General features: G+C 38.2%; 1 protein-coding gene and 1 pseudogene across 3 annotated transcripts in view; one reads left to right on the forward strand and one right to left on the reverse strand.

Annotated features, from left to right (window-relative positions):
• Positions 1–22,955, forward strand: part of LOC131591724 (protein FAM185A-like) — a 39,199-nt gene extending 16,244 nt beyond the window's left edge. Inside the window, exons 5-9 of one of the 3 annotated variants that reach the window (XM_058862710.1) lie at positions 3,129–3,170; positions 8,405–8,500; positions 10,792–10,926; positions 20,116–20,233; positions 22,466–22,955. In XM_058862710.1, the coding sequence (XP_058718693.1) occupies positions 3,129–3,170; positions 8,405–8,500; positions 10,792–10,926; positions 20,116–20,231 (389 nt within the window). In that variant the 3' untranslated portion in view covers positions 20,232–20,233; positions 22,466–22,955. Of the gene's footprint in view, positions 1–3,128; positions 3,171–8,404; positions 8,501–10,791; positions 10,927–20,115; positions 20,520–21,449; positions 21,725–22,465 lie in introns of those variants that run through there. The other 2 variants (XM_058862709.1, XM_058862708.1) reach the window with 2 other exon arrangements.
• Positions 22,956–23,062: 107 nt separating this feature from the next.
• Positions 23,063–24,547, reverse strand: part of LOC131591573 (F-box and leucine-rich repeat protein 13-like) — a 60,739-nt pseudogene continuing 59,254 nt past the window's right edge.

The raw sequence follows: 24,547 nt of genomic DNA on the forward strand, positions 1-24,547 counted from the left end.
AAAATCCTTCCCAACTAACATTTAAAATGGGCTCAGTTAGACCAAGCTTGCTCAAGGCCTTGTCTACTTGAGCTTTGAGTGTTTTCAGGTCCAGAGGTTGTATGACCTTTCTGGACATCTTGGTCCACTCTGAATTATTCTTCTGGAAGAGTGAGGAAAAAAACTTTTTAAAATCATAATTTCTATTATGATTTGTAACCATTATTACTTCTTCCTTCGTTCTGCATCAGCATGAGAAGAATGTCTTTTTTTCCTCCATACCCTCCCATTAGGTAGTTGAAGGCCACAAGAAGACTCCTCCTCAGCCTTCTCCTTTTAAAGCAAAACAAACAGATGCTCTCAGAGCATCTGTAGCTTGGCCTGGGTCTCTAATCTTCTCAGTGCCTTCTCTGGCTTTGGTTAAGTACACCAGTGTCTTTCTTGACTTGAAAACTGGAGACAATATTCTAATGCAGCCTCACAGGAGGGCTTTACTTGCAGTCTGTACTGATCATACAGCTCAGTGTGCAGCTGACTTTCTTTACTCACTCCCACTGGGGACGGTGTCCATCAAGATGCGCAGGTCCTTCCTCACCTGCAAAGCTTCCTTGCAAACTGTCAGCACTCAGCTTTTGCTGCTTTACATCAGTAAAGCCTGTGATGGACTTTATATTTGTTCTTGGCCTTTTCTTCTGTCCTAGTCTAGTAACTATTCAATTATCTAAAAGAATCACACTGGGAAACAAGGTTACTGAGGTTACTTCATGTATTTGCCCACTAATGTATATACAGGAAGGGGTGAACATACAACTGCCTTGAAGTTCAATGACTTGAATAAGACAAAATAGAATATCTGCCATCTTCCAAAGGTAGTGCAGTCCAGTGCTTGAGCTTGGTGTCCTATGATCCCTCCAGAAAATATAGCTTGATATACCTTGATATACTCTTGATATACCAAAGTGTGTTCTGTACAGTTCAGCTACATTTCTGTATTTCACTTCTGGATTTTCATTTCTGTATGTAGAGTGGAATTGTAACTTCGCATTTTAAATTTTCATCAGACTGAAGTACAGACATATCTATAAAAAGTGAAAATAAAATTAATTTCTAAAGTGGTAAAAAGTTGCATAATGGTTTATTTTCCCTTTTTGTGCATTGAAATAATCCTGCCTTGTTGAGAGCCACCAAAACAAATTGAAGGAATATAAATAGCACAGCATAAAGTGTTGCCTTTGAATCCCAAAATCCGTTTTCTGCCCCTGGTTCTATACTGATCCTGATTGCAGTATGGTAATTTGAAATTTTACAATGTTCATTGAAGATTGTAGGTGATAGAAAAGATAACTCTTTTCAGAAACCCCAAAACACTAAGGCACTGCTCTTGATATTCTGATAAAATTACTATGTTTTGGATATCATAGTATTGCATTACACTGAAATTGGTTGTAATAATCAATTATTTGGTATAAATACCTTTGGTCTTGGCTTTCTCTTTTTGCTCTTGATATGCCCAAGAAATATTTACCTAACTTAAAAATCCTAAGGTAAGCGTTGGCCTTCAGAGAACAGGTGGTACATGACCAAAAGTGCAATTCTGTGCACTGTCTGTAGACAGTGCAGGACATTCCTGTCTGCTTCAAAAGCAGCTTTTGTTCTAGCTAGATGCTTGAAGTGAGCTTTTCACACCATTACATTGTTTTGATGTGCAGCATTGGTGGTTCTGCCATATAAGTATGTGTCTAAAACAAATTTGGTTTCTACATGTTGAATATTTTTCAAGGATCCACTTATCAAAACAGAAAACCCCCAGGTAAACAAAGAGCAGACCCAGGGGCTATATGCTGACAGAATATAATCTGCCTTCAGCTACTCCATGGGAGCTGCTGGCTGACAAAACCCTAGGTCTTTTTGTAGGTTGTACCAAACTAAGTGCCAGTCATGATAAAATGAGGAAAAGGGTGGGATAATTATAGCATGCCTTTTAAAAACAGGAAAGAGTGAAGCCAAACATCTTTCAAGATCATTGAAAAATGCTTTTGTTTCTGCTGTGATTTTCAGAACTCCGAAGTATTTTGTGTAGTATGTGCTTGGAAAGATTAATTTAAGATTGTTGATGATAGGCTGCTTTTCTAGCTTTTAGCCCATGAACCACTAAGAAAAATACAGGTCATATACAGTGGAATGCACTCTGCCCTAATCAGTGTTTACTACTGTGTAATTACATAAGACAGGGTAGAGCTTAATCCTTTTGCAATTTTTAAAACCTCTTCTGAAAGATCTGAGAATTATGACTATTGTGTATTACTGAACTGCACTCAGTTTCTGTGATCAGCCTTATTCTTCATTCTCTCTCTCGGGAGGTTGAGAGAATGGCAGGGATGACATGGTGTGGTTTAGTTTTTTATTTAAGGCATTTTCTGAGACATTTATACATGGAACTGTAGAAGTTTGTACAATTTAGTTACTATTAGCAGTATAGATGTCTATACTGTCACAAGGTACATCTGTTGTCCTTCCAGATTCTCTTGATGTTATGGGTGAAAGGGCAGAATTTTGAAATTTTAAGGCTGGAACACCTGTGGCTGTTTAAAGTGATGCAAGTTCAGTAGAAGACCATTCTACATTTTGTGTCTGACACACTTTGTTTGATGTTCTCCACTTTGCCTAACGTACTCTGAAGTCGATGGAAATGTTGACAAGGGGTTGTCATTGAAAATCAGAGTAAGTTTGGAGGGAGTAGGAAATGTTCAGTGGGTCCAGGAAGTAGCTTTGCAGATAACACACAGGATTCCCTCCAGCAGATGTGGGGTATAGGTGTATAAAAGAGGAAAATAGAAACTGTTTATGTTATTCATGGAATTGAATTTAAATCACCCATAGTGCTATTGCAGGTAGCAGAGCAATTAAGAAAAAAATTGCCCAAAATAAAATAAGACAATACTGTGCATTAACCTTGCACGTTCCTCTTACTTTTTTTTTCTCCCTCAAATCCAGGTGGTGTCATTGACTTAAAGTTTTTCTGGTCTGGAATCACTTAATTGTTACCCACATGTGTTGAGACTTTCGTTTGTAAAGCAACAATATTTAATACAAATAAATAATTTGTTTCAAAAATAATGTTTTTAACATTTTCCCCCTTTTCATTATAGGTAATACCAACCTTCAGACCAAAACAGGGAGTATCACAGTAGGTAGGTTCTGCTTTCTCTCTCTCTCTTGCTCTTCTCCTTTCTATAAAAGCTAAATGTTCACACGGGAAGTAAAAAGGAGGTGATTTCACACAGATGATTTTGCCTCCTTTTCAGGAGTAACACTGATTAGTGTGGCTGAATAAGACCCTTTTGTGGTTGGGAAAGGCACACAATCTCACGTGATACCCAATAGTTGCTGGACTTTACGTAAGCTAGACTGAGTCTAGGTGTCATCTTTTAGATAAAGATGGGATAAAAGGACATGAGAATTTTTAAGTCTACATCAAATACAGTTTTGCCCTTAATGTAGTTCTCTATCTTGCATTTATTGCAAACAGTGGTTAGCTATGTTTAGTTTTTATATCAGGAAGCTAATCATTGATGTATTCTTATTTGGGGAGGTGATGGGAGGGCTTGTGATAATTTCAGTGCTTTCAAACTATTATGCTAATAGTTTTCCCTTCAGAAATGAAAATAGCTCATAAACCTTTTTTTGGGAACCTGGGCATTTATATGACAGGATAACTCAGAGCTATCAGTTATGGTATACCTTCTATCAGTGCATTTTATAGCACACAAACACCAAAGTGAGAAACTCAAATTCTAATTATTGCTATGGCAGAAAGTTGAAGTAACAGAATCATAGACAAGGCTTAGTGTATTTTTTGAATGTAGAAAAATTTCCTCAGGCCCAAATCTTGAAGACTTCTGCTGGAGATGTTAACTGTAGTCACTCACTAAGCATATTTTGGAGACAATCTCTAAGAATTGTTCAAGGACCGTTAACAAATCTTATGTTTCTAAGAGCTCTATATTAACATTCCTGGAAAATGAATGCAAGACACATTCTTATGAGTTAGTCATTAAACCACAAAATTAAATTCAACTTGCAAGGCTGTTTTTCCTTCTCTTAAATAAACTCACAGGATATAAAGAGTGATTAAATAAAGGTTTCTTAATATAGGAGGTAGCTTTTTCCATCAACAGATGATGATTATTTTCCTTAACTAACCAGGTTCAGCTTAAGCATTAAGACACATCTTACAGTTGAAGAAAGTTTATTTTTCAGATTTCAATTCTGACAGCAGTAGCTAGACTTCATCCTTTTCTAAAGAGCATTAAACATCCCTGGTATTTTTATGGATTTTTCTAAAGGTAAAAGACTTTTAAGATCCAGACTTTCAACTCTGAAAATGTGAGCACGTCTCCTATTCAACCAGTTTGCTCGAGGCCTTATCCCTTATTTTAGCTGGAAGGAACCTACAGTGATCATCCAGTCCAACTGTTCTCTCTGAAAAAAAATTGCTTCCTAAAAAAGAACCATTCCCATTAAACCTTTCACTGGACACGGGGGAGAAAACCTCAGCACCTCCTTCTGCCCTTCCCCAGGTAGCAATGAGGTCACCCCCCAGTTTCCTTTTCTCCAAATTCAACAAGCCAGGTTGTTTGGTTGTTTGGGCTGTTTTGGAGCAGAGTAATTTATCAAAAAGAGATTACAGCCTTTACAACCAGTAGATATAACTAAAAAATTGGGGTAGAAAATAGATCATTAAGAGGTAAAAGGATAGCCTGGATAATTTAGTTAGGAAAGGAATTGTTTTTGTGAGAGTTTTTGCTTTGTGTATTGCATCATTTGTTCTGCCAGGTCCTCATGGTGAGTATGGTCAGGACTGCTAAGGATTTTTCAGTAGTATGTGCAATTTTGTGAATTTTAGATAATAAATAATATTGAAGTCTATTCAATGACTACATTTCAGTTCCTTATAATACTTCTCATGTGACAGTTTTAGAACAATGAACTAAATAAAGAATATTTGCCAGTTTTCTATACATAAGAAATACAAGATAGCTAAGCAGAAATTAAATCTTCACACTTCAGATATGTTGGAATTTTATTCTTCCTCCAGTCTGTAATCAAATCATAATAAATATTTGGTGTTCCTATAGAGATTGATTCTGTCACTGATTTTACCATGAACAAGGTCAGTCTTTAGGTGCTATTAGGAAAAGTATGTTTTTACTTAGATTTAAGGAAAGATCACTTGTGTTTAATCCTTTCTTTAGTGCTTGGCTGATAAAGTGAAGGGAGAAGTGATACTAAATGTTACTTTTGTAGGTCTTTCACTGATTTTTTTGTGCAGTCTTTCCCAAGTTATGTGAGTTAAATTTTATTCTTCAAGCCCTTTTTAATTTTCATAAATCTTAACAAAGACTTTTGTCCTTGCCAAGGACATCTTGCTTCACTGTGCCCTTTTTTTTCCATCTTTTTTCTCTAGTACCAGTAAATTCTTAAATAGCTAAAGCTGCTCAAGAGTGACCATCTGTTCCATTTCTAGTAAAAGGCGTTGTCCTTGTTCTCCCCCTTGAAAAACCTGGAGAAAACCTTTTCCCTGTCAGTCCTCAGCAAACTCTGAATTCAAACTATACATTTTTTCCTTATTTTTACCTTCAGTTATTCACATTGGTATCAGCTAGAACTGGGTATATATTTGAAAATAAATTGCCTTAGGTTTAATCTGTGCTAACCATAAAATACGTATTGTCTCTATTACTATTTGTTATGTGTTTTATCCTATCAGCCTATGCTTCTTAGTGTATGGTAATTTTTTATTGTTGAAATACTTATTTAGATTTGGGCACTTTTCTGTGCCCCATCTTTGGGTTTTTTGGGGTTTTTTTAAATCCATTTTTCTTTTATTCCCCTTTATTTGTTAAGAGTTAGAGACAAACTTAAAACATCAACTCTATGGACTTTGAAGAAGTGATGAACAATTCCATGTTTCTTGGTATTATTAATTGTATATACAAACTTGTATTTAACATCATATCTGTAACATTCATTACATAAATCATATTCTGTTGTTTCCATAAAAGATATTTCATGTTACTTCCACAGGTCAAAGCTTAACAGTTGTTTACTGTACAGTATTTTAATGTCAGGTTTAGTGTTTGGTTAGTGCTGCCAAGCTTCTTGGTGGTTTTGAAACTGCTGTGGTTTCTTCAGCCATAGGAAACTTTGTATTAGTGAGGTGCTCTGGAGTCGAAATCTGGCAAGTCATCCTCCCAAAACTGTTCTTCAATGGAAAATGCAATGTCTTCCATCTCCCTCAAGGTTGTTTTTGGCTTTCTGATAAATCTGTGCCTTGGTGAGCCTGTCCTTACTGCCCTGCTCCTGCTTCCTTTATTCATGCTGATGCCTTCTGCAAACCCAATCCAGTCTCTCACAAAATGAGAATTCTTTTTATTTTAGTATTTATTAATTGAAGATCTAGGAAAGAACACTTTGTTCAGTCTTGTAGAATCACAAAAGTTGTCTTCTCACTGGGAAGAATCTCACAGGAGCTGCTTTTGCATTTGAGAAGTGGGAAGAGTAAGGTTTCAGTGGGTAAATGTTGTCCCTCTAAAGCACCATCAGCTGGTGGTGTGTGGACTGTTTGTAGCTGTTCTCCCTGGAGAGAGCTGCTGTTCCGTCACAGGAGACTCTTCTTTCTTCCTAGAATAGAAAAGGAACTTACTATGGGTTGTTTATAGCAGGAGAGTGGAAGGCTGAATGCTTCCTGTATCTGTTGCCAACAAAATCTCTGTCAAGATTATGTGGAGGGTTGATAATTGGCTGTTACTAAATTTGATGGTGAATATCTGCAAAACAGCTTTTGCATGAAAGCTTCTAGTGATCACTACTTAAAATGTGCATTTAAAAAGTTGATGCATGTCAAATTTTCCAGTTCTAATGACTTTAACTTTTCAACTATTATGAGCAACCTTTTAAAAAGTCATTAGTTAAAATCAATGTTTCATTTTCACTTAGACAAGCAAAAGAGTTAATTTTTTTTTTCATATTTCGAACAGGCCTTCTTTAATCCAAAGTCTTGACATGTCAGAAGCATTCACATTCAGTTCTAGCTACTAATGTTTTCTTTATAGCCAAAGCCCTTCTCCATTTCTCAGCTAAGTATGGATTAGCTGCTTTTTTTTAATTACTTTCCCTTCCAAAGAAATCAGCTTTAGCTGTGGGATAAAGATCCTTTTCTGTGTTTTTGCTGTTGTAAGCAATGCACTGATCTTTGGCATCTGTGCTTGAAACCTGGGATCAGAAAAGCTACAGATGAATTTAATTAGAGGTAAAACTGTATGGCAAGCATAAAATGTTGATATGACACATCCTTGTCGTGATTAATCAAATTCATTCTCTCATTAATGCTTTTACTTTTTAAAATGGGAAGTCTCATTCAGGTGTTATTTTATTATTTCAGCTACTTCTAACAGTTTGGCTGTTGGGTTTCATCTGTGCATATTCAGAAACCAGTCTCTGTCAGTATCTTAGGATTTCTTGCCAATACTTTAATTTCTAGCTTTGTCTCTAAAAACACCTCTCAGTAACTGCCTTTTGCTTACTTAAAAATGTATTTTTTTTATGCTTCTCTAGAGTTTCTTTATATTTTCTTTGCAATTTTTATTATGTATAAGCCTGTTCAGTAGTTTGAAAGTAAACTCTTTGGGACTTCACTTAATATTGTGGAAGTCTATGTATTTAAAATTAGAATACATTGCAAATAAAGACTACTGAAGGGTACAATTAAAACTTCTTAAGACTTTCTATTTGTAAAAATTCTTCTTTGCAAAGTTTTATGATCATAAATTTCTGCTAGTAAGGTATGAAAGAAAATTTATTCTCCCTATTCTAGGGCACAGAACAAATGCTGTTTTCTTGCACATATTAAACATTTGTTGATCATTCAAATGTAGTGAATTAGACTTCACAAAGCCTGTATTCAGTTATTATGTGTAACAAGATGTTGCAGTGAACAGCTGCTTGATTTTTGCATGGAGTTGCTTTCCTGGGTAAAGTTCTCCCTGCACAGACTCTGAGCAAATGAACTCTTTTGGAAACTAAAAGAGATCTTAGTATTCCAGTTTTGGGCTTGATTTTCACACAAAGATGAGGACATTCCTGTAGAAAGAAGTGCACTGCACTTTGGCCCTTGTAGATGTAGAACAACTGCAGAGCTACAGCCTGAGGACCAGAGTGTGTCCCAATTCTGGACTGGGGAGATAGGGTTTTTTCAGAAAACTGTTACTCTTAAGTGAAGGCTGACATCCTGTAAATTATTATGATACTTATTAAACAGACAAAAATTGATAAAAATCAGTTTGAGGTATAAAGAAAAAATCTGGTAAATCTTTACTTAAAAAGAGTAAATGATACACAAGTTGTTTGTTGTTTTTTTTTATAGATTCATCAGATGGAAGTCTAAAAGCTTCTACGTATCATGGGACAATTGATGTTTATGTCAGTCAATTAAGAAAAGTGGATCTGAAATCCCAGAAAGGTTAGCAAACAAAATAAAATATTTTTTGTGGCAGATTTTGGTGTAAAAGAAAAGGAGATAAAGGTTTGGTTTGGGGTTTTTTTATCTGTCTCTGAAGAATAGTTTGTGATTGTTGGCTATTTACATCCTTTTTTTTCATCATTATTGGAAGATGTCTATAAATACTTAAAATATAATAAGCTCTGTAAGGGATAAGAATACTTAAGATGGATTAAAAGTAGTTGTGGTTTTCAATGTTTTTCTTTTTTTTTCTGGCAGTATACCCAGCAGAATTCTGCAGAGCTGACTAGTCTTACAGTGTTCCTTTGCCTTGAGCTGTTTTCTCCATGATGCTGTATGTGCAGTGATAACTGACACACATACATTTATTTTTCTTCCCTTCTGACTGAAATGTCTACTGTGAAAATTTGAAGGCAGAAAAACAAAGATAGGAGAGCCTTACATAAGCATTTGGCCTTAATTTTCTCTCCTGCTTACTCACTAAAATTTCTCTTCTTAGTTAAAAGCTCTCACCTCAGGTTGAATTCATAGTTTTGCCACTCTGAAGATATGATACTGTATATTATAAAGCCCTGAAAACATCTTGTTGATTCTAGTTGGGAAAAAAATCCCCACAACACCAAAAAACCCAAAATGCAAACAAACAAAAAACATCCGAAATATGCTACAGCATTTTTATACTTGGCTTTAATGTCGTGTCAGGCACTTCAGGTGGTTTAAGTGAACCTGGTATTTGGTCCACTTCTGTCTCCTCTGAGACAATGCCTGTGCCCTGTTAAAACCTAACAGTTACTCAAAATGGGACTGATGGTGTCAATGAATTGAAATAATTTGTGCATCTTTTTGTACAATCAATTTTTTTTTTCATTAGTGAAATGAAATTTATATTATTTCTTGGTTACCTTTTGTGTCACTTATTTTGCTAAGTTAATGTCTATTTGAATTAGAAGAGGAATATATTTAATAAAAGCTAATTAATGTTATTTTTAAAATATTTTCTGACATCTCTTCTGGCAGCACAGTTTAGTAAAGGCAAAGTTGAAGTTCTGTTTCTGTTTACCCTGTAAATTCAGAATAACTGCCGACAGCTGCAGTGTAGAAAATGTCCCATTTGTGATAAATGAGCTGCGTGTGTGTTGGTTTTTATGAGTCATCACTGTGCAGCTCTCCAAAGAGGACCCAAAGATGAAGACCTTTTCCCTTTCTTATTCTAAGGCCTTTGTGTGTCCAGAAAAATGCAGGCCTAAATTATACTGGAAGTTATTTGTTCATCAGAACTGTCATAGGCAAGTGATTCTGCTGAGTCTAAACAGCTTAGCTAGGGCTGCTTTCTGGTGCTACTTAGCTATTATTCTTACCATGTTCTGCTTAAGTTTCTGGAATGTATGTCAAGAAACTGTTTTATGTTTTTCTAAAGTGAATGTTGAAATTGAGCAAAAACTAAGGAGCACATAAAAAGGAAACGTATTCTGAATTTTTCAGGTTTTTTGATCTAATGTGTAGGAGAGAGCTTTCAAACTTTGTGACTGAGTTATTCCAAAAATATGACTAATGTGAGCAGGTTGGGGGCCCAGTGTCTGCCTTTGGTCTGATGCACAGATGCACATATTTAGGGCAAGCAGAAGTCAGAATATTTGGTTTTAATCTCAAAGTAGAATTATTCAGGCCACCAAAGCTGCAATTTTGCTACTAGTTTACATGTTAGTGATGCTTAGTCTAAGCTGGTTAGTCAGCTTTGAGACTGCATCTGTTGGAGGATGTGAACAGCTGGCCCTGAGCAGTAAAGCAAAGACAATCTCCAGTGCTCACAGTAAGTGAGCAGTGTCTCATCCTTCCAGAGCAATTCTTTCTTCGTGTGCTGAGCAGTGGCCAGGTTATTTGTCAAGTCTCATGCCCTGTCCTTGCTCAGGAATGTCAATATGCAACTAGAAGATGAACTTAAGGTCATAATACCTGTGAGATCTGTTTGTTTCCCTTGATCATTCTTGTAGTAAGATCCTCTGCCAAAAGATAATGCTAGAAGTGTATGTCACTATTTATTTTCATGTCTGTGAAGGACATACTGTGATAACCATTTTCTATACGTGACATACTCTGTTTATGATAAATGAAGATACCTTCATTTATCCTTTCAGTGACCAAAAAAAAGGGATTACTGTTTCTGAAGACTTTAAAAAAAAAACCCAACCAAGCACAACCAGATAATTTGATTCCAGTTAGTAGAATAATGGACTATTTCATGCTTTGATCTCAGGGTTAAACTAACTGGCTTTCACTTAAATTTATACCAGGTTCAATTACAGTCAAGGTACCTGCATCTCTCAAAGCTTATTTAGAGCTGTCTGGAAGAAAAGTGGATGTGAGCTCAGAGATCCAGTTAAAAGAAACACAGAGTGCCTCCAAAGACGATCATGTAACTCTAAGTGGTAAGGTTTACTAATCTTGGCTTCCAATAAACGTCTGTCTGGCCTAAGTCAAAGGCATCTACATTTCTTTATTAGTTTATTGCCCTTGGCGGCTGCTTTTTTAATCTGCTTCACTTTCAGATGTTTGCTTGTGCTGTTGTACTCCCCATGTTACTGGATGACTTTAAAATTTTATTTGGTAAATGACTTGTGAATGTAATCAACTTCTTCTAACAAAAGTCTTAGAGCCAAATTCCTCTTCAGTGTTAGTCCAATGAATTTGTGGGAGGTACTCCAGAGCTGAATTTGACCCATTGCTTTGTTGGCTTAGAAAGTCATGTAGACTTTCCTAGGCCACCTAGTATATTAAAAATATAATTAAAAAATATCTGAGTCAAAGGGGGAAATAAAAGGGGTATATGGAATATATATATAAATGTACAGTAGTGCAGGATAGGCTGAGAAATGATGGGTGGGAGATGAGAAGAGCAGAAGAAGCTGGAGCAATAGAGAGGGAGTACATGGAAAGGTACCTGCAATTACTGGAAGGATTCTTGTAAGGCATTTAAAATTGAACTTAGAATCCCAGGTCTTGCTGTTTCCTGCTTTAGAAAGCAGTTGCACAATTCACTGTCAGGGTGTGTGTTTCTCTCCCCCAGTCCAGATGTGGCTATCTAGAAGTTAAGGCTGTTGGCTTTTACCAATTAAACAGTTTGCTCTAGAGAATACATTAGCTTAATGTGTCTGAGGGCTCCAGCTTTATGTTTGAACGTGTTATGTCAGTGTGACCTGATGTGATAGCAGATTGGGTAAGGCTTTGGGTTTTGCTCTGGTTTTAAACCTAAGAAAATATGCACAAAAACTCTTTTCCTCCCCCATGTAAGATGGTAATCTTAAAGTCAGGAAATATAAGAAATGTAATTACATAAGTTTAGTATGTAGCCTGCTTATATAATCACCTCCTCCCTAGGAACAGTAACTAGCACTTAAATTTAACAGTGATTATTAAATACAGTTTCTTTAAAAACCATAATTAGAAGTTCTCAGGCTAGAAATCTGTGGAAGGACCCCAGCAAGACTCTGTGGAATGAAACATCTCAGCAGTAAAAGAAGACTTCTTTTCAGTGAATGAGGACCACGGGCCAATCAATCATCTTGCTACTTTGGCAACATTATAGATAAGAGTGGTGTTTCAAATATACACAGCTGAATGACTGCTCTGGTTTCACAACCCAGTCAGTGTTTATGTAGGACAGTCATCACTGAAGGAGATGTAATTTTTCAACCCACTGTTCTGTATTGAAATGATCTAGTCACTTGGGGCCAAAAGTGACTCTGATTAGTTAACTCTCAAATATGCATATCCCAAAGGCACAGAAATCATCAAGAACTATGCAAAGGCAATAGTATTAGGCCAATGAGTATCAGTTGCTTAAAGAAGATAAGGTATTACATAAAAAGGGAGGTATTTCCTGGTTCTAGTTCTCTTTGTCTTATGGTGTATCCTTTCTGCAGGCAAAGAACTTACCCCCTCATTATCAACAATTGCTTCTTCCTAAAAGTGATATTTGCTGATTTTCTTGTATAATTAGATTCTCAAATAATTGAAAATCATTTAATACAATTCCTGTATCCTGAGAACATTATTCACTGCTGAAGTTTCAGGTACAAGGTCCATAGCTGTCCTGCTGCTGTGACTGAAGAAATATAAAATAAAGAGGGAGGAGGGGCTTTGCCAAGTGGTTTAAAACTGTATCACAAGAGGATAGCAGTTCAGGAATTTTGTGCTTTTGAGTTCAAAGATTAGTTTAAAACCAGATGATTTTTTAGAAAATCCAGTTCTCATGTGAATAACACAGGAACTCTGACCTCTTGGGAAGCTTTACTTGCCTCTGGGCATATTTGAAAGGACAGTCCAGTGGGAAGACAGGGTGGAGTTCTGTGACTTGGGTAAACATGCACTTTGTCCTGCACTTCCCTGCTCTAGGAAAGCCTTCCCTACTGCTTTAGAGCAGTTATCATGTACATCATCCCCCCAACTTCCACACTGAGGTGGGAGTCAGTACAACCCCACAAGCACTCACAGCCAGGGTTTTTCCAGACAGCCAAGGAACAGAGGGGGATGTAGTGAAAGCAAGATGATGGAAGTCTGGAGTGAATGCTCCAGAGACAGAAGGATGTGTGAAAGTGTGTTTTGCTCTTTTAGGAAAAGAAGGGACTTTCCTGCAAAATTGAGACATTTCTTGAGAAAGGGAGGGAGGTACAGAGCAGTGACAGGGAGTTTATTCTTTGAAGTAATTTGCAAGGGCAAGGCATCTGTTTCCATTGGCATCAGTAGGTAGTCTTAGAAGTAGTATGTATGGTGAAGTGCAATGTTACAGAAACAGAGTAAACTCTGGTCTAGCTTTTGTCAGGGGAAGTGTTTGGCTGTCTTTAGAGTGCTTGAGCAATTCCAGTAATTTCTGATTGTAATCAAGTCAAGGTGTTCTTTCTTTTCACTGCCAAGAAGGGAAGCCCCTACTGCTCAATGTCTGCCTTTTCCCTGTCTCCAAGTCTGCCTGTGCTCTTAAATCTTATGCCAGCAGAGGTAATTAGCTATAGGTACTACATATGGTAAGAGAAAGTGTAGCAGGCTAAAAACAGTTAAATATTTCAGCAGAAAATGAACTTAGGAGACTGTTATGTCAAAGAGGTTGCAAACATGTTGAAGGTCAAGGTTAAAGTTCAAGTAATTTTGATTTATACGCTTTCTAGGCCATTTTTCCAGTCAGTTAAGTTCAAAGTACAAAGTTAGGAAAAATTACCTTTGTAGTCCCAAGAGGAGCAATATTTAAATAATATCAGGAAATGGTAGTGTTACGCCACTGAAAGCAAACAGCATATTAACATGCTTGTTCTGTAAAACTCAAAATAATGCTTTGCCTTTACATGGCATTAATAATAATTTGCTGCAATCTGTCCAGTTTTGAGTACTGTCCTTCAAAACTGTAGAATCTCTAAAGGAGAACGTCATCAGAGTCCTAAAATCATGATTAATGGGAGAACACTGAAAAGTTCTGGTTTTGTCTCAAGAGAAGACAAAGGGAAGGGAAGATGCATTTTTCTAGTACATAAGAAGTGGCTACAGAGAAATAAAGAAATAAATTGTTCTGTCCACTGGCAATAGGACTAGAAAGTATAACTTGACCTTATGGTAAAGGAAACTTTGCTAAACAGCAAGGTAAACTTCCTTGTAGCACTTCTCTGGGGAGGCAGTAGGACTGTCGGTGCTGCAGATTGTGAACATTTCAGACCAAATTCAGTGCTTCCTCCAGAGAGGCTTTCAGCCCTGTTTTCTCTTGTCTCAGGTTGATGTGACCATCTGCTCCCACCCACTCCACAGTAACAAAGGAAAGCTATCAGGCACGTGAATGGATGAGGACTATAAGAAATGCAGCCACTGGACACACATTAGCCATTTTGATTGCCAGCTTGTGTGTTAACCACTGTAAACTTGCTGGAAAAAGTCTTGCAGTCATTCAGAGACTTTATTTGAATCCTTGTAGCTAATGGTGTCAATTTACCATTACAAGCATAATTGTCTTGAAAATAAACCATGTAAATCTCATCTCTGATTGGTGCCAGGTACTCACCTGATTTTGGATGTTTCTCCATCCTTGCCCCAGTTCTAGTGCCAAGTTCCTATCCAGTGGCAACCTTTCACCTGATGCCATCTGCTTGGTGCTGAGTAATTTTTTAACCTTGCAGTCACTTCATCTGGTTTGCAGCAGCTGTGTGAGTTTCCATGGTAAAAGTCCCACCATGTCACAAGTGCTCCTCAGAGGCTGTGGATGTTTGTCATGGTTCTTGTGTCTCCTGTTCTTACCTTCTCAACTGGCAAACCTCTTTGTATTTTTCTGTCCTTACACAAGGAGCATATGCTTTGGGAGTTACTGTTTTCTCCCAAGTCGAGACATACTTGCTCCTGGTTGTTGTCAGCATCACAGCAATTGGAGCAGTTAACAGGACTTTTAGGTTTTGGTGCTAATCCCATCCTGGCTACAGCACAAGAGCTTTGCTAAGCCACCTGAGAGCAGTGTTCCTCTGAGCCATGTTTCTGGTAACCATGCAGGTAATGGGACTCTCCCTTGTTAATTTATGCCTTCCCTCAGATGTATATACAGGGCATGGAGAGGAAATCCCCCATTGACTTCTCTAACTCCTTTTCCACTGTGCAAATTTTCAGGTACACATTACCTCTACCTTATGGGTTGATGGAATATCTAATTAGTCTTTTAATACTGCAGAACTTCTTAGCTGGCTTTCTTCCTGTGCCTCTGGAGAGTCAGCCTGTCTGTAATTACCAGATTCCTTTGAGAAGATGGACATTGACACTGCTGTCCTACCTCTGGCTTTTCATGTTTCTCTTACTGACATGCTTCAGGTCTTCTCATCCTGCCTTGGTTCTCCCCATAGACTGTGGTGAGAAACACCTTTCTCCTTACAACAATCATTCATTCAAGCATGCACTGAAATATTACAACTTTCACTTCTGCCTGATGTTCCCTGCTGGAGCAAAGGGGATCTAGACAGATGTTTCCTGCCATCAGGAGTAATTACTTCTCACTGTTCACTGTGGTCACTCATACAGTAGTACTGGGAGAGCAGTTTATGGAATGCTATGACCTTCCCTTTAGGATTGCTTTAAGGCCAGTGTGCCAGAGGGGGCTGACTGCATGAGTCTCTTATACCATGCACAAAGCTTTATGGATGGATGTGTTTAAGAGTCTTCATTATGAGAAATTCTATATTGCTTACTCCAAGGTAATGTCTGTGTTTTTAGCTGCCTGGAGTTCAAGGGGTGAATACAAACACAGCTGAAGGGCAGTGAATGAGACAAGCAACTTGCCTTTAAAAGGGAAATAACTGAAAGAGCTTGTATTATGTCAGTCAGCTGAAATTTTAGGTTTTATCTGAAGTTTACCAGCTGCCCAAGTGTAGAGCTCCTTCTCCCACTGTGCAGCTGTCTTGGGTTTGTTGCAGTCAGCATTGCAGTTCTGATCCCAGGAGTAACACTATCTGCTGTCATGCCTCCCCTGTTTAGTCTGTTCTCAAGGCACTTCAGAACTTTCCTTCTTTCTTAGAAGCAGTTTTTATTGACTCTTAGCCATTAGAATTGAGTGGGAAGAGCTTTGTTTTATAGTGTCCCTCTACACACTGCCCTCTGTGAAGCCTTGATCCTTAAGCAATATCTTAAAAAAAATAAACAAAGACCCAGGTTGTATCTGGAAAAGATTACGTTCCTTTGAGTCAAATAGAAAGTTCATCCAACTTTTATTAAACACATTAGATGAGATGCTATCCTACAGATTTTTATTGGTTTCAGCTTGCATTCAGCTCAAGCTGTTCACAGCCTTTTGATATATACCACAGTCCTAATACTACCAATGAACAACACTTAAAATATGATCCTCTTCTTGTGTTTTGTGGTATGAAAATAGAGCTCTCAACTTCTCAAGTCTCCAGGAAGGCAAGTAAATAAACAGTCAGCACTTGACTGTGTCAAGTTTTGCATATGTGTTACCTTCCTTTAAACACCACATACTGGAGAGGGGGAAAAACCACAATCTTTTTCCTGGGCATTAAATTGAAAAGGTGGCCACACAGCATAATGGTGTATCTGTCTTTTCCTGAACTCCTGCTGCTGTCTTGACTGGTAGGTTTTGAAATTAATTTCCCCCCCCGCCCCATTCTCAATCCAGGAGGCTGTTTGCTTTTGTGATTTAATCAATCTAGCAAAGTCTTCCTCAAAATCCACTTATGTTCTCATTATATTCAGAGTACAAGCAGTGAGTACAGTTAAGACCCAAGCAGCCATCAGAAGGTCTCCTACTGAACCTTGCTTGATTAGTGCCTCATACACAAAGCTATTTAAATATTGGAAATAACTTCAGACTTCCTACTAGTGATGGGCTTAATAACCTTAATATTTCCCTCACAGGAAAATTTCCAGAAATATAAGGAAGAAAACTTTTTTATACATTCAGATAGAAAAAGCAAAATGAGAAACAGAGCTCTGACAACAACTCAGCTTTAAAATGGCTCTTGTAAATTTGCTCCTGTGTTCCGTAAACTTTCTTTAACTTCTTTGCCAAGGTGTAACAGTGCATGAAACCATTTTCAGCACTGATTCTGTGCTTCAGTGTTTGTTTCTTGTACAGAAGTACAAGCCATAGTTACAAAAACTTGAGAGGGAGGAACTGGGACCAAGCACCCCAATATGCATTTTCTGGAAATGTATCGCTGCCTTGCATTTATTGTGTCCTCTCTCCCTAGGAGAAAAAGCTGTATTTTTAGTGTTCTACAGCTCTGTTAAATGATCAGCTGAAATTTTCCTTTATACTTCTTTGTTGGTTCAATTTCTTGTCACCTGGAGGCTGTTTCCTGTTTAAAAACCAGACTGATGACATGTTTGGAGCACTATTTATGCTTAAAAGACAGATCGTATTTTAATTTTCCTTCTATACTCTGATACAACACTATTGAAAATCAGTGATTCAGGAAAGCTCCGAGGAACTGAACTTTCAAATTTTAATGTATTCCATATACAACACATTTGTCCAACTTGGTGATTAATCACAGATTTAAGTCTTCAATTAGATAGTGAGTAGGTCTGTGGATTCTGCTTTACTGTAGAAATGATACACTGAGTGGGATTGAGACTGCTGCTGTCTGGAGTAATGAGGAGTGCAGAAATTGTACGAGGACGTCCTCATGGAGATGCCTGAAGGCAAGCTGTAGTCTGATAAGAAGGGACACTGAAGTGACTGACATTGTTGGACTCCTCTGAGAACTGTACTTCCAAACCATACCTCAGCTTATTATGAATTGCTGTGGGTTTGGCCCATAAACTTAAATGAATCCCACTTAGAACAGCTAAAGCACTGAAACACTATTGAAAAGTTCTGGCACATAGGCCTGGGTTGTGGAAACCAATGCAGTGATGTCAGTTGGAGTTTTGCCAGTGTTTTTACTGTGGCCAAAATTTAATTTCAGCTGTGTTACAGGTCAGAGCAGAGCATGTTTGCAAGGTTGGTTCAGAATCTGCTTCTCTGCCATCCCTCTTGCTCAAATTAGTTCTAAACTTAGAATTCACACAGTTAAATGGAACACTAAAATAATAATAAATGATATTTTGTGAAGATAAACCAAAGTGAAGGGTGATGTTTGTGATAATGGCACTGATTTGGGACTTTAAAGATCCCAGTTTAATTCCCAATATGGACACAAATGTTTCGTATAAATTTGGAAAGTCACTTATTCTCTCTTGGCCTCAGTTTCTTAATTATAAAATAAGACTGAGTTGAGCTCTCTTCTTTGTTATACAGTGAACTTTACAGCCCATGACTATGAATATGGTTTATGATGTAAGAGAGATACTTCAGAGTTGTGGGGGTTTTTTTAGGCCATTATCACAAGGAAACATTAATCGTAGCAAAATGTCTGGTCATCTGGACAATCAGGTCCTACCATGTCTCTTTTCAGTGTTTACAATAGCAATTAAAATCTTTGAAATTACTTAGCCAGATTCGTATCTCATGTAGAGTCATGCTTTAACCAGAACCAGCAGTTGAGCACCAGGCAGCCACTCACTCCCCACCAATGGGATGGGGGAGAAAAGCAGAAAAATAAGTGAGAAAATTCATGGGTTGGGATAAAGAGGCTTTGAAATTAAGACAGCTTTGATGGATAAAGCAAAAACTCTGCACACAAGCCAAGCAAAATAAGGGATCCTTTCACTACTTCCCAGGACAGGCAGGTGTTCAGCCATCCCCAGGAAAGCAGGGCTCTATCTCATGTAAGAGGTACTGAATCAGACAAATCCCTGGTCACTCTGAATGTCCCCTGCTCCCTCTTCTGCTCTTATACAGAACATGACTCCATACAGTTCAGAAAATCCCTTTGGTCATTTGGGGTCAGCTGTCCTGGCTCTGTCCCCTCCTAGTTTATTCACTCCCAGTCTCCTCGCTGGCAGGGCAGTATTAGATGCAGAAAAGGCCTTGGAGCTCTGAAGGGGCCACTCAGAAATAACAAATTTTATATATTTTCAACACTATTTTCAGCAGAAATATAAAACATGGTCCATCCTAGCTACTATAAAAAAAAAATTAACCCTACCCCAGAAAAAATCAGTACATGTAGAATTTGTGTAGCAAGGTTTTGGTAGTGGGGGCTCTAGGGGTGGCTTCTGTCTCCCAGAAGCTTCTCCTATGTCCTACAGAGCCTGTGCCAGCCTGTTCCAAGGTGGAACTATCACTGGCCAGGGCTGAGCCCATCAGTGATTGTGAATAACACTGTTGAAGGAGAAAAACCCCACTGCACACCAGCAGCTGGAGAGAGGAGTGAGAGCAGCAGCCCCCGCTCATGTGCAGGCCAGTGTGGAAGCAGGGGCAGGAGGTGCTCCAGATACCAGAGCAGTGATTGCCCTGCAGCCCCTGGAGGTCTGCAGGGCTGCACAGATCCACCTGCAGCTTGGGGAGGACTCCATGTCAGAGCAGGGGAAGAGCATGAGGGTTCTCCTCCTCCAGAGGAAAGAGTGGCAGAGATGATGTGTGAACTGACCAAAACCCTCATTTTCTGTCTCCCTGTGCCTCTGGTAGGGAGGAAGTAGAGAAATCAGCAGTGAAATTAGGCCTGGAATGGAGGGAGGGGTGACTGGGATATGTTTTTAAGATTTGGCTTTTTTTCTTATTTCCCCTCTCTGATTTGGTTGGGAATAAATGAAATTAATTTTTTCCACAAGTTGAGTCTGTTTTCCCTGTGACAGTAATTGGTGACTGAACTCTCCCTGTCCTTATCTTGACTCATGAGCCTCTTGTTGTATTTTCTCTGGCCTATTCATTTGAGGAGGAGAGTGGTAGAGTGGCTGTGGTGGGTACCTGACATCCAACCAGGGTCAACTCACCATAACATGTTTCTTAGCTTAGAATAAAAAGTGCACTACTGTATAATAAAAACCACTACTCTATTGTAAAGATGTATTATGGGAAATTAGATTAATGCAAAAAAACTGTATCAAGAAGGAAATGTCAGAAGTCTCTGCTAAAAGTACACAAATTCTACCAAATGAAAGTGCTATAAGTGCTTCCAGGGAGCTTGGAAAAAAATGACAATGTGATGATGATATGTTTATTGTGTGTCAGATTAAGCTAAAACAACTCTCTTTTCCAGGTCACATGAATCAAAGGGATGAAACAGACAAATGGATTAAGGCTGACACACAAAATGGCAAAGTGTGTCTTAAAAGCCAAAGCTGGATCCAATCTGTCAAGCTGAAGAGTTCTTGAAGGTGAAATAGGCCATAGAGATTAAATCAAGAAACTACAAAGGAACATTTTTGTAAAATTATGAAACTTTTTGGATGAATATTCTTAATATAAAAGAGAAGCTATTAAAAATGAGAACACTTTAACCCAAGATTTGCCTGTGACAGTGCTGGTGCTAAACAGTCTGGTTTACTTTTAGTGCCTTTTAGGAATTAGATGATCTTACATAATCAGAATTTATATAACTTGACCAACTTACCATATCAGTTTAAAAGCTGGTAGCTTTCAAACAAAAGTTTGGAATTGTCATTTAAAAATAAAAAAGACATTTTCAGCACTTCCAAGATGACATGCTTTGCAAGATCTGTTATACTTTTAATTTAAATGTCCTAATACTGTGGGAATTCTGCTGGTTTATGCAAAATGCAGAGAATTTTCTTCTACCAAATGCTATCATGGATAGGAAAAAGTCACTTTCAGTGTAGTTCTTATGTGGTCTTCTCATTTGATGTTTGAGCCTGGAGCAGTTTCTGCCTGGGCGATGGATATTTCATAAAAATACTTCTGTGAAATGGCAGAACTTGTTCCATGTCATCCTGAACCTCTGGTTTGTGGATAGAAATAAGAACTGAAGCTCTGTCTGCCACTGTTCATCTGCAAAGAAAAGCTTTTTAAATAAATAAAAGTGCAATGGATCTGGCTGCTTTCAAGGAGGAACACTCCTCCAACTGGACTTCGGTGGGGAGTCCACATGAGCATTTCCCTGAAGGAAAAGCTGCTATAGAGGGGAAGTGTTGCCCTGGTGACTGAGAACTGGAATCTCTTTGTTTGCAGGGACTTAGAGCCCTGTCCTGCAAAGCTGCCAGGCAGCTCTTGGAGGCAGGAAGGCAGAGGAGGGAGGTGAGGGGAGCAGCTAGACCTGCACAAGGGCAGGCCCGATTTTTGTGGATGATTCTGTGTTATATGTGTAATACACATATAACACATTCCATGTAATATAAGCATACAGTAAAGTAAATGGAACTTTTATAAGCCTTTCCATACCTCTCTATGGCACCTTATAAAAGCAGTAGTGAAATGCTTGTTTTAGGCTGACAAATAAGAATCCCTGCCAGGTAAGGGGAGGGCAAGGAGCAGGAAAGAATTCAGACTGTCAGCTCAGGCTTTAAGTTTTGTATATATGTGTATGTACTTTAGGTCATAATGGTACATTATGAAATTACTTCTCCTTTGCCACAGGATTCCCCAGGAGGTATAATTGCCCCTGGCTAATGGATTTCAAGAGTCAAGGGCAGCACGTCTACTGTAATTCAGAATGGTTAAAAACTCCACTTCCTGTTTACTGTTGTGTATACTGTTTGTTGAGATGAGGTGGGCACTGATGCATATGACAAATTATGTGTATTTTTAATATAAACACTAATATATAAAACATTTCTAATAGTATTACTAAAGGTATTACAATATTATTAGATATGAGTTACTATACTTTTAAAAGTCACAAAATTAATAAATTATAATTGTTTTGGATATCCAAAAAAATGGTTGAAAGTAATGATTTCTATGCCCTGCTGCAGCCAAAGTGCAAAAAACACCTCAAGATTCACACCACGTGAAAACATCAAAATATTCTAGTAGGTACTTCACAAGATTGAATCCTTTTAATGGTCCCATTATTCACCTGAAATACAAAGCCTGTCAGCCACTGAGATTAAGGTTGTGGTTTTTGGGACTGTTGCATCAGCAATTTAAGGCAGAACACACTAAGAAAACATGTTATTTGTTCCATATTCAAAAGAAAGCAAACTCAGGCTTTGAATTCATTAATTTTCTAAATGTAGCAGGAATTAAATGTCAGGATTGTTAGTTACTTGTTTAAAGTTTAAATCAGCCAGAAGAAAAATTGTGCTACCTCTAAAGCTACTGATTATATTCATGCCAAGCTAATACATGTTGAGACCAGGTAGAATCTTAATATAAAGGTCAACAATGAGATGAAGGACAAATTCTTGGGAGTTTCCCCAGAGGCATTGAGCAATGTCTTGTTCCACTACAATGAGGTTAAACTGTATTTTTCTCTAGACAAGGGAAGATCAGTAGGTTATCAGCAATTAGAATTTGAATGGCAAATCCCTTGTGTGCTCATATATCTTTTCTGTCTGTTTGATAAGAAGACATTCTTGTAACTGTAGCATTTATACTTTAACACTTTTTTCATCTGTGCTCCCTTTAATTTGGTTCTTCTGCTCTGGCAGCTGACAGCCAGCCCACAGTTCAGACCTGCAGACACGAACATCAGCTTGTTTAGAGAGTTGGACTCAGCCCAAGAGGCTTTTATGAGAATGAGGGCTCTGGGTGCACAAGTGACTGTTGAGAAGCAGAGAACTGCTTAAATGTATGGGTGTAGTGTATTAAAGAATCTGCAGTCGCTACCTACTCATTGCTCTCAATTTCTCAAGAAGACTGTACTTGATGAGTACCAGCCACATCAAGTGTGAAGTTCTGTGGGGAGTCAGAGTGTTTATGTCCTGGAGAAGACCTCCATGGCAAACAAGAACCACAAACACATGCAAATTTATTCATTGCTTACTCTGCACGGGACTACAAAAACTTTCATTACTGGAAGATGAAGACAGCTTGAATCAACATCTGAGAGTTAGCAGTGCTGTCTGAGTGCAGCTGTCTTGCTTGAAGGCATTCATACTCCTGTGAGAAAGATTTGCTATGCTTCCTTACTAATGCAACAAATGGCCTTTTATTAAAGTGTGATTAGTTTTAAGAAAAAATAACACAGTGGTCTTTTCATGCTCTGGAGTAAAACCCTTGAACTGTAGAGATGTTGCACAATTTCTTCATTTTTCATTTTGAAGAATTTGTTTTTTCAGGCTCTGATCTGTGTTTTTTGGTGAAGGTGATTATATTACCATCCCAGTCATATCCAAGCCAGGAAGGAGGGTCAACATTATGTTCCTGTTCCTCCAGTTCAGCTGTGTATTTCAAGACAGCTTGTCTGCAACAACATTTAAAAAATAATTATGACAAAATGAAATTTTTCAGAGGCTGTTTTTACAAAGAACACTAAAACCAGTTTAATGAGAAAAAGTTCCTTGTTTTAACAAAAGCTATCAATATTATAAGGTTATTGTGGAAAGTACTACTGATAAGTGAAAGTACCAGAAGATAACTGGTTAAGTCATAGGGTCACAGAATGAATTAGGTTGGAAGAGGCCTCTGGAGGGTGTTTCAATCTGATGTTGCTTTTAATGTACCCAACAAGACCAGGTGAGTCATGGCTTTGCCAGGCGAGTTCTGAATATCCTTAGGAATTAAGGTTGTCCAGTCTCTGGGATCCTCTTCAAGAGTTTCCTGATTAAAAAAAAGTTCCCTTGTAATCAGAATTTTACATATGCCACTTGTTCTATCAGTGCACTTTGACAATGGTCTGGCTCTATATGCTCTGATGAGAGGTGGAGACAGCAATAAGGTCCTCTCCATCTTAAGCCTTCTCCTGGGACTTACCAAAGCAATTCTCTGAAGGTTTTTAATATGTCACATGCTCCAGCACTTTATTGGTCTTGCTGGGCTTCATCCAGATTTGCTCTAGTATGTCAGGGTCTGCCTGAACACAGATCTGAGTAGGTGATGCCACTGGAATAATAACATTCTCTTTGGAAGAAAATGCAAAACCAAACAAGATAAATAAACCAGCTAGATCCAAAGGTTTTACAACATCTCCAGGGTGTTTTCTCATAGCTCTGTAGGAAGGCTATAGTTACTGTGCAGGTCCTTCTCTCTGTTTTTCTATTTGAACTAGTGTCTGTGGCACCTCCAAGTCTTTTTACCCTTTCCTTGTTCATTCACCTTCTGCTTGCTTTTTGGCCAGCCTCTCTACTTTAGTTATCTTGTCACTCACCTTTTTTAATGTGTATTATTTCAGAAATGGAATTGAATACACAACAGGCAGTGCTACAAGAGCCTTATGGTTACCTGCATTTACTGGCACTGGCCCTGGAAGGGCCATTTACTGCATTTACTGGAACTGGCCCCAAGGCTGTGTTTTGCAGCTTCTGTGACAGCTGAACCAGAAGAAAGTTGTCTCTGATGCTCAAACCCACTCATGGCTCCTCAGATCTTCCTCAAAATTTTGTGGCCACTGCCCTTCTGCAGCATTAGAACACAAAAGTAATAAACTAGATAAAAATTTGAGAGAATCAGGCCTCCGGAGTGAGACACACTAAAAACAAGAGCAACTCTACCTTCTTTTTTGGCAATGTCAATCCAGCAATTTTCATTACCTTCCCAAGCTGAAGAAACTGAACCCACCACTTTCAGTCTTG

This window comes from Poecile atricapillus, chromosome W (assembly GCF_030490865.1).
Source record: "Poecile atricapillus isolate bPoeAtr1 chromosome W, bPoeAtr1.hap1, whole genome shotgun sequence".
NCBI classification, from domain to species: domain Eukaryota; kingdom Metazoa; phylum Chordata; class Aves; order Passeriformes; family Paridae; genus Poecile; species Poecile atricapillus.